The sequence below is a fragment of the Pseudonaja textilis genome, chromosome 9 (genome assembly GCF_049901715.1).
Source record: "Pseudonaja textilis isolate UNSWEBS1 chromosome 9, rPseTex1.2, whole genome shotgun sequence".
In the NCBI taxonomy this organism is placed as follows: Eukaryota; Metazoa; Chordata; class Lepidosauria; order Squamata; family Elapidae; genus Pseudonaja; species Pseudonaja textilis.
In genome coordinates, this window is record NC_141998.1 from 4,674,335 (window position 1) to 4,690,033 (window position 15,699).

The following is a 15,699-nucleotide window of genomic DNA, read 5'->3' on the forward strand; positions in this document are numbered from 1 at the left end:
CACACACATTCTTCAGTTTCCTGTTTCTGTTATGTATTCAGAATGGACTTTTGAATACAGAACAGAAAGAGGAAACTGAAGAATTCACAAAGTTGATGCTATATAAAGTATACCAAATAAAAAAACTGGCTGGTTAAAGTGCTGGACTTAGAAACCAGGAGCCTGTGAGTTCTTTCTAGTCCTTCCTTAGGCATGAAAGCCGGCTGAGTGACTTTGGGCCAGTCCCGGCCCAGCCCAGGTTGTGGTTATGGGCAGAATGAGAAGCCCAAGCATATTGCACCCTTCCTTGCCTTCTGAAATAAAGATGAATAAAAATAATAAGAATGTATTAATTCTCAGATAAATGCAGCGTGTATTCCGGATAAACTCAAACGAAAAGTTTTTCAGATGCCAGGTTTGCGATTTTTCTCTCCAAGATTGGGTTCCCACTTCCAAACCCGATGCACACTTATCAACGGATTGTTGGGAAAATGATTGTGAGTCCAGTGAGTTATCCAGAATGGTGTGTGCTCATCCCTCGGCGCCCTCTTGAGGCAGATTAGAGAATACAGCATCCGAAAAGCTCTACTAGATCAAACAGTTATAAAGCTTGTTCAATGATTATTATTTTTTGCTTCTGGTGATAGCAAAGCCTCTGCCTTTCTTTACTTTTGCCTAATTTGCCTATTTCCCACCCTATTTTGTCAACTCTTTGAGAGCTGTATGCAATGAAAGTTTCATTTTAATGTATACCGATTAGCGTATATTGAAAGTGACAAGGAAGTTATTCTGAGTTTAAGTCTAACTGAGGTCAAACTAGTGTCATTGAATCTGCAAGTTAGTTTATTAGTCATTTATTTATTTGGAAATTTATATTGCTGCCTATTCTCACATGGCGACTCAGGGAGGCTTACAAGAATATAAAAATACATATATTTATATATCTTTTAAATGTAAAAAAACAATAAAAGTAATATATAAGAGAATAATAAATTAATAAAATAACCATGCACCCCTGTTGTGTTCAAAAGGTCCCGCCCTCCTGTGAATTTGATTGGCCCAATTGACAAGAATATAAAGTCAATCAGATGAAAACTTTGGGTAGCCCAAGTATGATGCAGATTGTTACTGCTTAACAGCCGCTTTTACGCATTGCACTTCAGGTTTCAGTTCTGATCCATGCAACTCTAGTTTAGAAACCAGTAGCTGTGGCTCTCTGTCACTTAAAATACACGTCACAACCACCAATGTGCAACACCCGCCAGCACGCAATTTATTGAGCTTTTTGACCCCTGGTAGGCCAACCAGGGATAAATCCAAGGAAAGAAGTGTGCAGCAGAAGCCAAAAAAGCTAATGCAATCCTAAGTTGCATTAACAGAGGGATACAATCGAGATCAAGTGAGGTATTAATACCACTCTATGAAGCCTTAGTAAGACCATACCTAAGAGTACTGCATCCAGTTTTGGTCACTACACTATAAAAGAAGATGTTGAAACTCCAGAAAAACTGCAGAGAAGAGCAATCAGGATGATGAGGGGACTAAAACATACGATGAACGGTTGCAGGAACTGGGCATGGCTTGTCTAGTGAAGAGAAGGACCAGGGGATACAGGATAGCAGTCTTCCAATGTTAGGGGGGCTGCCACAGAGAGGAGGGAGCCAAGCTATTTTCCAAAGCGCCTGTAGGCCAGACAAAGAATAATGAATGGAAAATGATCAAGGAGAGATTCAACCTGGAAATAAGGAGAAACTTTCTTAAAGTGAGAACAACCAACACAACTCTCAGAAGTTGTGGGAGGTCCATCACTTGAGACTTTCAAGAAGAGATTGGACTGCCATTTGTCAGACATGTTGTAGGGTTTCCCGCTTGGGCGGGGGGTTGGACTAGATGACCTACAAGGTCCCTTCCAACTCTGATTATCTGTTACCTTACCTGTTAAGAAAAGTTTCAGAAGAAAGCAGGATGTTTAATTCATGTACGCATGCTAGTTTTGTGGCCGCTCAGGAAATAGTCAGGCACAAAAAGAGTTTTGTGGCTCCCGGTGTTTTCTGTGGGAATCGGGTCCAAATGGCTCTTTGTGTGTTTAAGGTTGCCGATCCCTGCAGTAGAGCAAAGATCTACTGGTTTCTAATCCAGAGTTGCATGGATTGTGTAGATCTAGTTTTAGAGTCACCGTTGACCTTAAAATAAGGTGCCTTTCTCCAGCCAGGTGCTTTCCACACAGGTTGAAGACTACATAACTCAGGATTCACTGATAATGGTGTTGTAGTCTTAAGACAGGTGCTAAAGATTGGTATAGAGCAGTGATAGAGAACCTTTTAGTTGTGGTGTGCTGAAAGTGTGTGCGCACAATAGTCCGAGTGCATGCCAGCACCCACAATTCAATGCGCCCTTCCTCATGCACATGCAACATCCCCCTTTACCTGCACTGCACATGTACGTGTCTCCTGGTTGATTTTGGCCCATTTGAGGCATTTTTCGGCTTCCCGGAGGCTCAAGGAAAGCCTCTGCAGCCTTTGAAGGCCGAAAAATGGGCCCATTTCTTCATTTCCGGTTTAGGCACTTCCTGTATTTCCGGAAGGCCCGTTTTCAGCCTCCAAAGGCTACAGAGGCTTCCCTCAAGCCTCTGGGAGGCTAAAAAAGGCCTCAAACTGACCGAAAATCAGTTGGGAGGCACGCACATGTGCAATACAGGTAAGTTTGGCTCGGGCTCGCGTGCCCACACAAATGGCTGTGCGTGCCCCCTGTGGCACGCGTGCCATAGGTTTGCCATCACGGATGTAGTCTTCTAATGATAGCACAAGAGTAGATTCTTGAATCTTTGGAAACTTTTTGGCTTATTGGGATTTTTTTTAAAAAAAAATAATTCTAAATTTCTTTTGCTGAAACTTTTCACTGGGGCACAGTGCCTTGACTTTAGAAAATGACTCCAGCGTTTACCTTGAAAATAGTTTTTGATTTAATTGTATTGTTAAATGGTCTACTGAAATCTTCCTGCAGATGAAGAAGCTGCCATTGAAAGAATCCTCCAGAACATTCTTCCAGTTCCATAGATTGCTCTTTTATTTTTGTTTTGTTTTGTTCCAAGTTCTTGGCTTTTATTTTATTTTATTTTAAATTCTCTCTAAAATATCCTTTTTGAAGAACTTGGTAACTTTATATCCTACAGATATGTGTTTGTGTGTGTGTTTGTATGTGTATGTGTGATATAACTTGCACTCTTAACTCACCTTTCCATCCATAGATGGTATTGGGTGTCATAAAGACAATGTGCTGGGTGATAGAGGATGGATGGATTTCATTATCTCTTGGTTAATCGTTGAAGAAATTCTTGCCATCTCAGGCTAAAATAGAAGCAACGCTATATAAACCCAGCCAGGTTGCTGCTCTAGAATTACTGACGCTCTGAAATACTAGCGTAATCTTCAATTTCATCTAAGCTTGCAAAAAAAAAAAAAAAACTGCTCGACAATGGCTTTGGGGAGCTGTCCTCTTGGTCTTGATTGGTATGAAGTGCTAAGGTCTAGGGTCAAAATGACTGTATTCCACCAGAAAATGACCAATTAAATCACCGCTTTTTGCTACAGTTATTTCCATTCATTCGGGATGAAATCTGCATGTGTTCCGTGGGCTGCTTACTCCAAAAGTTCCCATATTTGATTACATGCCAAATAATACTTCAACATTGGATGTTTGATCACCACCCCGAGTCCATTTTTCTCATCTCGAATGTCATAAAATGACCGGGACAGATTCACACAAAGATAAGGACACCCTCAAATCAGATTCAACTCAAGGGCTCGGTGTTTTGTTGGCAACGCAGTCGAAGTGGTATCTCATGGTCTTTTTTCCAGATCACCTTTTTTTAAAACTTTCCCACTCTGATCTTCAGAGCCCTGGAGAGACTATCCCAGTCTAGTACGGCTGTAACTCGAATGGGTACAATTTGACCTGCCCATGAAGCTGCATTCATCAAATAGTTTGCAATTATAATGTAGGTGGCGGGCTCTTTTATTACTTTTGATCTAGATTTTAATTAGCATTACTGTTGAGGGGTTTGTTTGTTTTTTGGTGCTGCCTGTGTTTTTTAATGTTTGGCTTTGTAGAATTGTACAGTTTTATTTTTATTTTTTTATCAGAAAGCATGCAGTTAGACTTGGCTTTATGTAATCTACGGTTCATGGGAATAAGCCAAGATCAGAAATCCTCTTTTGATCTTTTTTTTTTTTTAAAAAATCAATAATTTAATCCATAGCCTTTTCTCTATTTTATTCTGTGTGCAGGTATATTTAAAACTGAAAGCAAAACTGTTAAGTTTTCTTTTCTTGCATAAAATAATTTTCATATGTGGATGATGAGGTGCCTAAACTGGACCTGGACTGTGAGCTCAGTTATTGGGCAGCAGCTACTTTGATGCCTTTTCTTTTTCTCAATCAATTATAAATTAAGCATACACACACACACACACACACACACACTTTTTCTTCCTCTTTTTCCTCCTCTTTTTCTTCCTCCTCCTCCTCCCTCCTCTTTTTCTTCCTCCTCCTCTTCCTTTTATTCTTCCTCCTCCTCCTCCTCTTCTTCCTCCTCCTCCTCCTCCTCCTCTTTTTCTTCCTCCTCCTCTTCTTTCCTCCTCCTCCTCCTCCTCTTTTTCTTCCTCCTCCTCTTTTTCTTCCTCCTCCTCCTCCTCTTTTTCTTCTTCCTTCTCCTCTTCCCTCCTCCTTTTTCTTCCTCCTCCTCCTCCTGCTCCCCCCCGCCATAATCCCTTGCAAGGTGGAGTCTGGGCAATTAAATTGAGCTGAGTGTTTACTGGCCGAATGCCTTTCCTGTCGCCAATGTGGAGGGTTTTTTTCCAGCAGATATAGTCTCATTGTGCCCAGAGAGAGAAATATCTGCTTCTACCTACTCACGGCCTCCTGATTGTTAGGTGAGAGCTCCACCTCTAGGCCACCACACCGGTCTGTCTGTCTGTCTGTCTGTCCGTGTGTGTGTGTGTGTGTGTGTGTGTGTGGATCAGTAAAGCACTGGATTTCATAGTAGAATAGCAGTACAAGATCAGAGATGCGTGCACCTTTTAAGAGTAATAATAAATGCTAATACAAACTAAATAAGAAAAAGAATGAAAAAAGAACAATAGAAAGGTATAAAGAAGCAACTTCCGATCTTCTTCACAGCAGTTTTAAGTACAGTTATATTTTAACCTCTCTCTCTCTCTCTCTCTCTCTCTCAAGTTACATCATGACTCTCCTCTAGCTATAAACTAAAATGAGAAACATTTGTTGATGCGCAGAATAACCTACTAGTTTCTTACTACTTTCCCACACTTCAAAGTAGTTGAACAGTGAGCCTGGCTCCAAATTATTGCATACATTAAGCTCTTTCTTTCAAAGCTGGGCACTTTCCATTATGAAATACCTTAAGCCTGTTTATCTTAATCTTCAAGGCTTTTTGACTTGTCAAGGGCCGGTATGATATCTCCAACCTTCTCAGATATTTTATTTTGCTATCTTTCATCACCCCAATCAGTCAAAAGACATAATCACTTCCTTGCTGAAACATACTTGAAGATACAACCAGAAGGTGTTTTTTTTTTTCATTCTTGCATTATCTTTAATTATCTTTAATATTGTGGATCACTGTTCTGTAAACTTGGTGTCTTCTTGGGGTTAAATAAATTTCCTGGAATTCTCAGCTAGAATGGGAGATTGGGGAGTGATAATTCCAAGATCTCTGAAGATTTCTGTCTGGGGGAATTAGCTGTTCTCCAGTCTGCCGGTTGGAGAATCCACATTTGCCTTTCTGCCCAGAGACTTGAGTCCTCAATCGTTTGCCACACCTTTACATCAACTGCTGAGACTCCAGTTTCGACTCAGTCTTGGCCCTATAGAGATGTGACAAAGATTGGCTCCGTTTCTGAGGAGAAAGAATTTCGATCTGAGGAGAAAGAATCCTGGTTTTGACCATCCGCAGGTTTGACCAGGCTGACAGCGATCGAAGCGGCCGACAGCTGCCGCGTGGTTCGAATCCCAGCTTTACTGCAATTGCCGCTCTACACGCTTGCCCTTCCGTAGCCTGGACAGCCCTGTTCAGGGATAGATGATTATGACCAGGGCTGGGATTCTACCAGTTTGCACCTATTCGCTAGAACCAGTTATTAACATTCTAAGCAGTTCGGAGAACTGGTTGTTAGAAGAAATTACTGGCCTGATCCTGTAAGGAAGGCAGGAAGGAAACATTCTGGTGTTGCTTACAGAAACTGCCTCTCTGTTAACCCTTATTACATTCTTGGCAGGACTAGACTTCTTGTCTCAGAAACTTCTCTGGAGTTATTTTTCTCCTCCTTTGCTGATACTTTGCTTGTGTGGAGTGACTATTCATAGTAACAATGGCACTGAAAAAAGTGACTTATGACCATTTTTCACACTTATGACTGTTGCAGCATCCCCACAGTCACGAAAGGCCAGGCGAGGAGATGCATGCCTCGATGTGAGTGATGTTGAGTTGGCCACACCCAGCCAATAACGTGACCATCAAGCCATGTCCACCCAGTCACATGACCATCAAGCCACACCCACCAACTAAGCCACGCCCACAGAACCGGTTGTTAAAAACTTTGAGTCCCTCCCCTGATTATGACCACCTGGCTGGCTCACCTGGGTAACTCCGGCGACGCCGCTGCGCTTGTAGCATCTGTTTGAAAAGCGGGGAAGAGCTAGCTCACCCAGTCTCGGCTGGCACGGTCGCCACCCCAACCTCCCTCCGGCCAGAGGAGAAGAGGACTGATTGAAGCCGGTTGAGGCGCACTGTCTCTGCCCGCCATCAATTCCTGCCCTAATCGCTCCGTGATCTTGGCCAACAGAGCGGAGCCATTGCCAGTTCTTTTCCCAGGCAGGCTCCTTCTGACAGTCTGTGGCAGTTATTATTCTACAGAATTAATTTATCACATCAGCAACCAGATTTTCTTTTCTAACACACGAAGACTTCAATGAAAATGTAATTTTTTAAAAAAAAAAGCTGTCTCCCATTCTGTAACACATACTTACCATCGTCAGTTCAGGCGGGAAGAATGTCAGAAAACAAACCGCTGTTGTATTGTTTAGTTAATACCCTGTAAGAATAATTGTGGAACTACCTTAATTTCATGGCTTTGCCCATGTAAAAGAAAACTGGAAGGAGGGAAAAAAAAAAAGCCTTAGTATTTCTTGTGTCTAACCCCTCAATTGTGTTGACGATGTGCCAAACACTTGTTAATGGAAGCCATGTAATTCATTGCTGTCGGAGGTGGTGGTGGTGGAAGCCAACAAACCTAGAAAGAGTTAATGGACTAAGATTACATCAGCTTTCTTGCAGAACAATAAACAGGAAGCGCAGCAGAAATTAAATTTATACGTTTGTGACTAAAGCTCTTTGAGAGCTTCATGCTCGGTTCAGAAGGGTCTGGTTTTCAGGCCAGGTTTATTATTGGTGGCAAAATTATATACTTGGTTAGAAAACAATGGTAGCCACTTGGCAAAGAAGGAAAGAAGAATTACTCAAACCTTTATTTGTGACCCTTCTCGCTCTTCAGCCTCATTGGTCAGATTATATATAGTGGTCAGCGCAGAGCGCTGTTTCCTGTGGTGTAGTATTTGCGGAATGGCGCCCAAAGTATCCAGGGCAGGCGGCTTCATGAGCAGGCGCACCAAACGTCGGTCGCATCATGCTCAACTTTGGGCACCGGCTTGCTTGCCCAAGGCAGCCTGGTTTCCCTTTCAGAGCTGGTGTAAGCAAGTACAGTTCTGAGCCCAGAATTTCTATTGTTAAGTGGGCAGTTTCTTAAGTGAGCTTTGCCTCATTTTATGACCTTCATTGCCATTCTTGTTAAGTTAGTCCCGCGGTTGTTGAGCGAATCTGGCTTCCCTACTGACTTGGCTTGTCAGAAGATCGCAAAAGGGGATCGTCATAAATAGGAACCAGCTGTCAAGCAACCAAATGTAAATCACATGACCACGGGGATGCTGCAGTGGTGGGATTCCAATCATTTAACAACCGGTTCTCTGCCCCAATGATTCCTTCCGACAACCAGTTCACCAAACTGCTCAGAAAGTTAACAACCGGTTCTCCCGAACTGGTGTAAACTGGCTGAATCTCACCCCTGGGTTGCTGCAACAGTCATAAGTGTGAAAAACGGTCTTAAGTCCCTTTTTTCAGTGCCGTTGTAACTTTGAACGAACTGTGGTTAAGTCAAGGAGATGGTGTACATGGTGTTTTATTGATAAAAGAGAATATTTATAGCCCAGGGTTGAAATGAAGGGTTGTTGTTGCGCTCTTCCCCTTGCTTGGGTTTGGAAAATGTGTAAGGGTCAAGCCACGATTCCTTCCTCACACTTCCGTCCTACTCCTCCAGCCAGGATGACAGAAGATGATCTGAGGGCTCCTTGGTGCTCTCTGTGCTTGTTTGTTTCCTTGTAGACGTTTCATAACCCAAACTAGGTAACATCATCAGTGCTGGAGCAAACGCCATTCCTTACCAGCCCTGAGGACGTTACCAACTTTGGGTAATAAAGCAGCCATGGTGGCGCAGTGGTTAGAAAGTGGTATTGCGGGCTAACTCTGCTGAATGCCAGCAGTTCGATCTTTACTGGCTCAAGGTTGACTCAGCCTTCCATCCTTCCGAGGTGGGTAAAATGAGGACCCAGATTGTTGGGGGCAAGAGGCTTAGAGAGGGCTGTAAAAGCACTGTGAAGCGGTATATAAGTCTAAGTGCTATTGCTGTTCCTTCCTTCCTTCCTTCCTTCCTTCCTTCCTTCCTTCCTTCCTTCCTCCCTCCCTCCCTCCCTCCCTTCCATGGTGCACAGTGGTAAGAATGCAGTATTGCAGGCTAACTCTGCCGAATGCCAGAAATTCGATCCTGACGGGCTTAAGGTTAACTCAGCCTTCCATCCTTCTGAGGTGGGTAAAATGAGGACCCAGATTGTTGGGGGCAAGAGGCTGACTTTGGAAACTGCTTAGAGAGACGGCTGTAAAGCACTGTGAAGCAGTATATAAGTCTAAGGGCCATTGCTATTTTCCTTCCTTCCTTTTCCTTCCTTCCCTCCCTCCCTCAGTTCTTTGAATGCAATATTGCAGGCTAACTCTGCTGACTGCCAGCAGTTCAATCCTGATTAGCTTGATTGACTCTGCCTTCCATCTTTCCAAGGTGGGTAAAATGAGGACCCAGATAGTTGGGGACAAGAGGCTGACACAGTAAACCGCTTAGAGAGGGCTGGAAACCATTATAAAGCGGTATATAAGTCTAAGTACTATTGCTGTGTACAAGAAAACAAGCACAGCACATACCAAGGATCCCTCAGATCATGTTCTGTCCTTCCCGCTAGATGGAAGTATGCCAAAGGTTTAGTGGATTAACCCTTCACATTTTTCCAAAGAGGAAGCCTTCTTCTTAAGACCATCTGGGCTCCTTCTGCCTCTAAGGTTGCCTTGAGGCACGACTATGTCTAGACACCCTTGCACATATTTCCCTACGTGTAAATCATATTAAATTGGCCTCGTTCTTTGCTGAGTGGCTTCTGCTAGAGGCAAAAGAACACGTATGTATTGGAGGAGAAGTATGCAATGAAACATTGATGTCCTAGCCAATGCGAGTGAATGAACTGGTATCCTGGACTGCCTTTGGAAGGAGTGGCCAAGAGCAACAATGCTCTTTATTTATTTTAAGCAGCATTATTTCCACTTTGGGGGTTCAAGGTGGGCTTGAGAAAAGCCTATCCATTTTTAATGCCTGCATTAAAAGCAGAATTCTGAAAGTGGGGCTAATTTTTCTCGGCTTTCTGCTGTAGACCTGGTGTGTGATGCTTTTGTTAACGGCCACATACCCTGTTGAAGAAAGCGGAATAAATCTACATACATTGTGAAAAGGGGAGTTTAATATCAAAGGGGTTGAAACCCACTTTTGGGGGGCCAAGTGTTGCTTCTTTCTCAGAGGCCGTGAAAATGAGGTTCGTCGCTGACCGAGATCTCCCAACAAATGCTCGCTTTGCAGACCTGTGTGGATGCCTTTCCGTTGCCCATTCTGCTCCAGACATTTCCGGGGGTGTGTTTCATTTCACCCCGATGCCCGCCGTTTGCTTTTCGGCTGAAAACGACGCGGAGCTTTTGCTCTGCCGAAGTTGCTCAGGCCTGCGGTATTCCTATCCCTATCTCGCCACCCTGCTCTGGCCCTGTTGGGGAGCTGAGGATCTGGGCCCACCAAGCAAAGATGGGGAGTGCCTGCGCGACCCTCGGCTCCCCCATTTTTAAAATTCCTAATCTATCCCTCCTCGGGGGGGGGGAACGGGAAGGTGGACATTAAACAGGACATGCTGGCTTGTTTGCCAAGGTTCTTAATCTCTGCCTTTTCTCTTCTCTTTTTCCCAATCCAGGATTCCATTCAAGATCGGGCAGCCTAAGAAACAGATTGTACCCAAGACAGTGAGTAAAGCCGTTCCTCTCCTCCTGTTTTTTGTTTTTTTTTGGGGGGGAAGGGAAAGAAAAAAAAAAAAGCCCTTGTCTTTGATCATATGGCTGATGAGTCAAGCCAGCACACATTAACCAGCCCATTTTTAATATGTTTATAGGCACGTGGGTGGCGGGGAAAAATAAAAACCATGAGTGAGCTGAAATTGCTTCTGTCGTTGACCGCGGCTCTCTTAACTGAGGGGGTGTCTCAGCGCTGGGTGGCTTATTTTGGGTACCTTCTGGAGCTGTGTCTCTGCTGCTTTCTTAGCACCCCCACTCCTCTTCTGCCTCTTTGTGTGTGTGTGTGTGTGTGTGTGTGTGTGTAGAGAGAGAGGAGGAGGAGGGGCTTTTGTCACTCTGGCATGGTTTTCCTAGGAGATGGTTGAGCAGGTTTCCTTCCTTCCTTCTCTCAGCCGCGGCTTGTTTGTTCCTCTTTTTTTTTTTTTCCCCTTGAGCAGATGGAGAAGGGAGACTGCTTCATATACTGACTGAATCTAACCGTTTCTAAAGGCAGGATCCTTATTAGAGGAAGCTGGGAATGCTTAGTGCCGGGGCGTGAATTAATTTGGATCGCGGAGGGGCCTCTGTTGCTTTAAAAGGCATTTTAAGACACGCACGCCCAACGCCGTTCCCATATTCTGGTCGTACCTTGGAGCACTGGGAAAGGGCACGTGGTGTATTCCCCCCTCCCCTCTGTCACACACACACACACACACACACACACACCAACTGATTGCAAACATGGACTTTCGTGCAGCAAGGAAATCTGTGTGCAGAAGAGACATGGGAAAGCTGCAGCTTCCCAAATGTTGCTCAGCTACGTTAGTCATGCTGGCTGAGGCTGAAGTGCTATGAAATTTCAGGACCCCCTCAGCTCTTCTGAAAAGGTTCACCTTGGTCCAGTTCAAAAATTAAGCTGGCATAATCTGTCTATAATCTTTTTTTTTTAATATGTGATTTTTATTGTTTTCCACCAGTGCATATCAAATTACATTTTCAAACGATATTTTGCATCGACGTACAATATTATCTTATATTTTCTATCATCTATTCGTACGTATCACCAATAATTGTTATCTTTTACTTATATTGGTTACTAAAAACTAACTTTATCCATTTTACATATCTATGTATCACTCTCTTAAGAGTTTTCCTATGTAATCTTCACTTTTCATCTGTCTGCACTCTTGAGTGTGTCTGAGTTTAGCTATAATTGGATGCTGCCTCCATAACTGTTCTGGTGAGATACTCTTTCAACTTAGGAGCACCAAATTAATTCTTCACCATGATGCCTTGGAGAGCAAGTTTGGATGATGTGGCTCCTGGAAGATGGGCAGGGTGAGAATCTCTACAGAGATTGTAAAAATTGAAGTCAAAGAAATTTTGAGAGCATCAAGGCTTAATTTAAATGCTTTAGAGTGACCTTTTCACTTCCAAATGAGGAAAGGGTCATAGGTATATACTCAAGGTCATTCTGCTGTACAGCAATCCCTGGTTTAAAAACGTCCCAACTTGTGGACGGTTCACGCTTACAAATAGACTGCCTATCACTAAAGATGGCCAAGGGCTTACTTCTTCCTCAGGCCGACAAATTGCTGAAGAATTGAGAACAGGGAAGAAAACAATATTTTCATGCATTGCTGAAGCCACGTGTTTTTCAATGGACAGCTTGTTTTTCAGCAGTTCGTGAAAACTTTGTGAGGCTTCAGCGGTTCTTCAGCTTAAGGAAGGAGAATGCTGTCCTTTATTTTTAATAATATGGCCCATTCATAGGTACTGGTTCTAACTTACGTATGAATTTAAGTTGAAGCCTGGCACAGAAACAGAACTCGTTCTTAACCTAGGGGTCTGCCTGTGCAGAGTTGAGGTCCTTTCCATGACTACTATCATTTGGACTTGTTTGATCTCTTTCCAGAAATATTTCCAGTTATGAAATGATGATTACTCTAAATCAGGGGTCTCCGACCTTGGCGACTTCAAGACTTGTGGACTTCCAGTTGAACTCCACAAGTCTTAAACTTGCCAAGATTGGAGACCCCTGCTCTAAATCAGGGGTCTCCAACCTTAGCAACTTTAAGCCTGGAGGACTTCAACTCCCAGAATTCCCAGCCAGCAAAGCAATTCTGGGAGTTGAAGTCCTCCAGGCTTAAAGTTGCTAAGGTTGGAGACCCTCCTCTAAATTGTTCATGGACATCCTGGGTGGGATATCAAAAGTGGAAGACATTTGTTCAGTTTCCTAGTCAGGGTTCCAAGCATTTGTTTGAGATTCCTCATTTGATTAATTCGACTAATTTGGTTAAATCTCCTGTCACGTTTAGGCGGCGTCTTTTAAATGTTCAGTCTATACCTAATTGCTCCTTAGATGTCCTTTTATTCTTTCGATCTTCTCTTACACCTATTCCTTCCTTGGTTTCCACAAAGACTCCCACCAAGTCTTTTATAAAAACCATGTTGCTTTAGTGAAATGGGGATCTACCAGGACGGTTTTGCTTCTGGTAAAGGCCTGTATGAATAATACCTGGTCCATCCATGATGTGTCACTGGATGAAGGTACAGATCAGGAATGCATGATTGACCCCTGGTTCGATGACTGCAGGGATATAGCTGACTAGTTTTCTGGTTCTGCACCAGGAAGGGAAAATCACCTGAATTTAGAACTGGGGATTCGTCGGAAACACCTCTCTAATCCACCATAGTTATATAACAAATGTGGCAAACCCTTTTAGTATTAAACTTACAACGAGCCACACAGAGTTTATGGATTGCAATTTTAATATAGTTAAGGGTAAAGGCAAAGGTTCCCCTTGCACATACGTGCTAGTTGTTCCCGTCTCTAGTGGGCGGTGCTCCGTTACAAAGCTGAAGAGCCAGCGCTGTCCGAAGATGTCTCCATGGTCATGTGGCCGGCATGACTAAACGCCAGAGGCTCATAGAATGCTGTTCCCTTCCCACCAAAGGGGTCCCTATTTTTCTACTTGAATTTTTACATGCTTTCAAACTGCTAAGTTGGCAGAAGCTGGGACAAGTAACGGGAGCTCGCTCCATTATGCGGCGCTAGGGATTTGAACCGCTGAACTGCCAACCTTTTCTGATCGACAAGCTCAGCGTCTTAGCCACTGAGCCACCGCGTCCCTTTAGTATAGTTAGACCATGTATAATTGACAGACTGGATTTTCTCATTGATTTTAGTTGTTATTTATTATTTCATACTATAATTTTTAATTGTATATTGACTGAGTCAATATATTTGTTCTGGTCTGTGACTGTAATAAACTTGATTGATTGATTGATTGATTGATTGATTGAACTGACTGGCAGCAGTGCTGGGTTATACGTGCTGGGAATGTAACAGAAGTAAGGTAGAAATGAGATAACCTTTGAGGTAGGATGTTCTATCTAAACCAGGGATGTTCAGCCTTGGCAACTTTAAGACCAGTGGACTTCAATTCCCAGAATTCCCCAGCCAGCAAATCTCAAAGTTGCCAAAGTTAGACATCAGGTTTCTAGGATATCACTGAAAGAAGTCCACAGAAGCAGAGGAAATAATTCCATACACCCATGCATCCATATCCAAAGCCCCATTCCAGTTGAATCTGGCGCTTGGTCTCTTTGAGGCTGATTGGATACAAGTCATGACAGGTGATGATAGCAAACTTAGATTCCTAGTAGGTGGAACAATTTAGGTCTTACAGGTTCCTCGTTCTGTTCCCATATAAAGGTACTTTCCTGACCACCAGTTGCTACCACAATTACGAAGAGTGTTTTATTTTAGTACAGTAAGGTTGCCTGATGTCACTTTCAGTTCTGAGCTATTTATCTGTACCATCCCATTAAAAAAAAACCCTCTTTGTTCTCCTCTTAAGGATCCCACTTGTCCATGTTTTAAAATGGGAAGAAGCACGTGGAAAAGGCACAATTTGCAACTACCTTTTCCCACATACCATGAAAAAAAAAAGAAGCTGGAGTGTTGTACATAGTTAAATGCTAGAGAGTCCTCTTCTTTGTGAGAATAGGCTAAAGGGTGTGATGCTTTTTAGTTTAGGTGAAAATCTGAGTTGAAGGACAGGAAACCCTAAAGAGTTTAGAGAGTTATTAGAGAATCTATTTGGTCAAGTGGTTAGGGCACCAGGCTAGAAACTGGGAGTTGGTGAGTTCTAGTCCTGTTTTCACCTAGGCATTCTCACCTAGAAGCCGACTCCACGTCCTGATAAAACCCCTTTTATTTAGTTTAAAGTGAATTCCTCTCCAGCAAAGTCCCGGCCAACAGTCTTTCAAGAGATTTCACAACTACAGACCCTGATCAGGCTTGGAGAGCTGCCAGGCCGATACCTTCCAAACACCACTCTGTAGCAGACAATTCTTGGCAAGAATGCAGGAACAGATCTTTACCCTGATGAATTGAACTAATTGTCTCCTGCAAACCCCACTCCCTTTTCGCTCCTTTTTTATTCCCTGTGGGAGGGGCCATTCACCGTCCACCTGTGGCTTTACTCCCAAGTCGACCCTTGTTCCTTAGCTGTTCCCTTCTTCTGGCAGTACTGTGCATGTGCACATCGGGAACAGGCTCCAGCTGTTCTTCTTCCCCACTGATCTCTGACTACGAAGGCAGCTGGTAACTGTTGGATGGCCCTGGCCCCATCTCTGCCTCCGACACAGAGCCCTCATCGGAGCCTTTCCCAGACTCCAGGACTGGCCCATGTTCCTCCTCACTGTCCGAATCTGGCGGGCCACAACAAGTCCTATCTTAGGCACGAAAGACAGCTGCATAACATTGGGCCACACACTCTGTCTCCGTCCCACTCACTTCACAGAGTGGCTACTGTAGGGAAAAGAGGGGAACATAGGTCCGTGATGGCCACCGGCATGCAAGCTGCAGGCAAACTTACCTCACTGCGCTTCACAGTTGATTTTTGGACAGTTTGAGGCCCTTTTCAGCCTCCCAGAGGCTTGAGGAAGGCTTTGCAGGCCAAAAACTAGGCCTGTTTCGTCACTTTCTGTTTTTCCAGAAATACCGGAAGTGATGAAACGGGCCTAGTTTTCAGCCTGCAAAGCCTGCAGAAGCCTTCGTCAAGCCTCTGGGAGGCTGAAAAAGGCCTCAAACCTGCCGAAAATCAGCTGTGAGGCGCAGTGCAGGTAAGAGGGCGGTGGGGGGATGGGTGAGGATTGCGTGAGCATGCGTAAGGGGCATGGGGGGGTCACGCATTGCCTTCTGGGTGTTGGCACACAAACACAAGTGTGCGA

The 15,699-nt window shown here is 43.8% G+C and overlaps 1 protein-coding gene across 2 annotated transcripts in view; it reads left to right on the forward strand.

The window, feature by feature from the left end:
• The window catches only part of BIN3 (bridging integrator 3), a 118,387-nt gene that overhangs the window by 24,558 nt on the left and 78,130 nt on the right, over positions 1-15,699 (forward strand). For both annotated transcript variants that reach the window (XM_087938683.1, XM_087938684.1), the window contains exon 2: positions 10,383-10,431. In XM_087938683.1, coding sequence (XP_087794809.1) covers positions 10,383-10,431 — 49 coding nt within the window. The remainder of the gene's footprint in view (positions 1-10,382; positions 10,432-15,699) is intronic.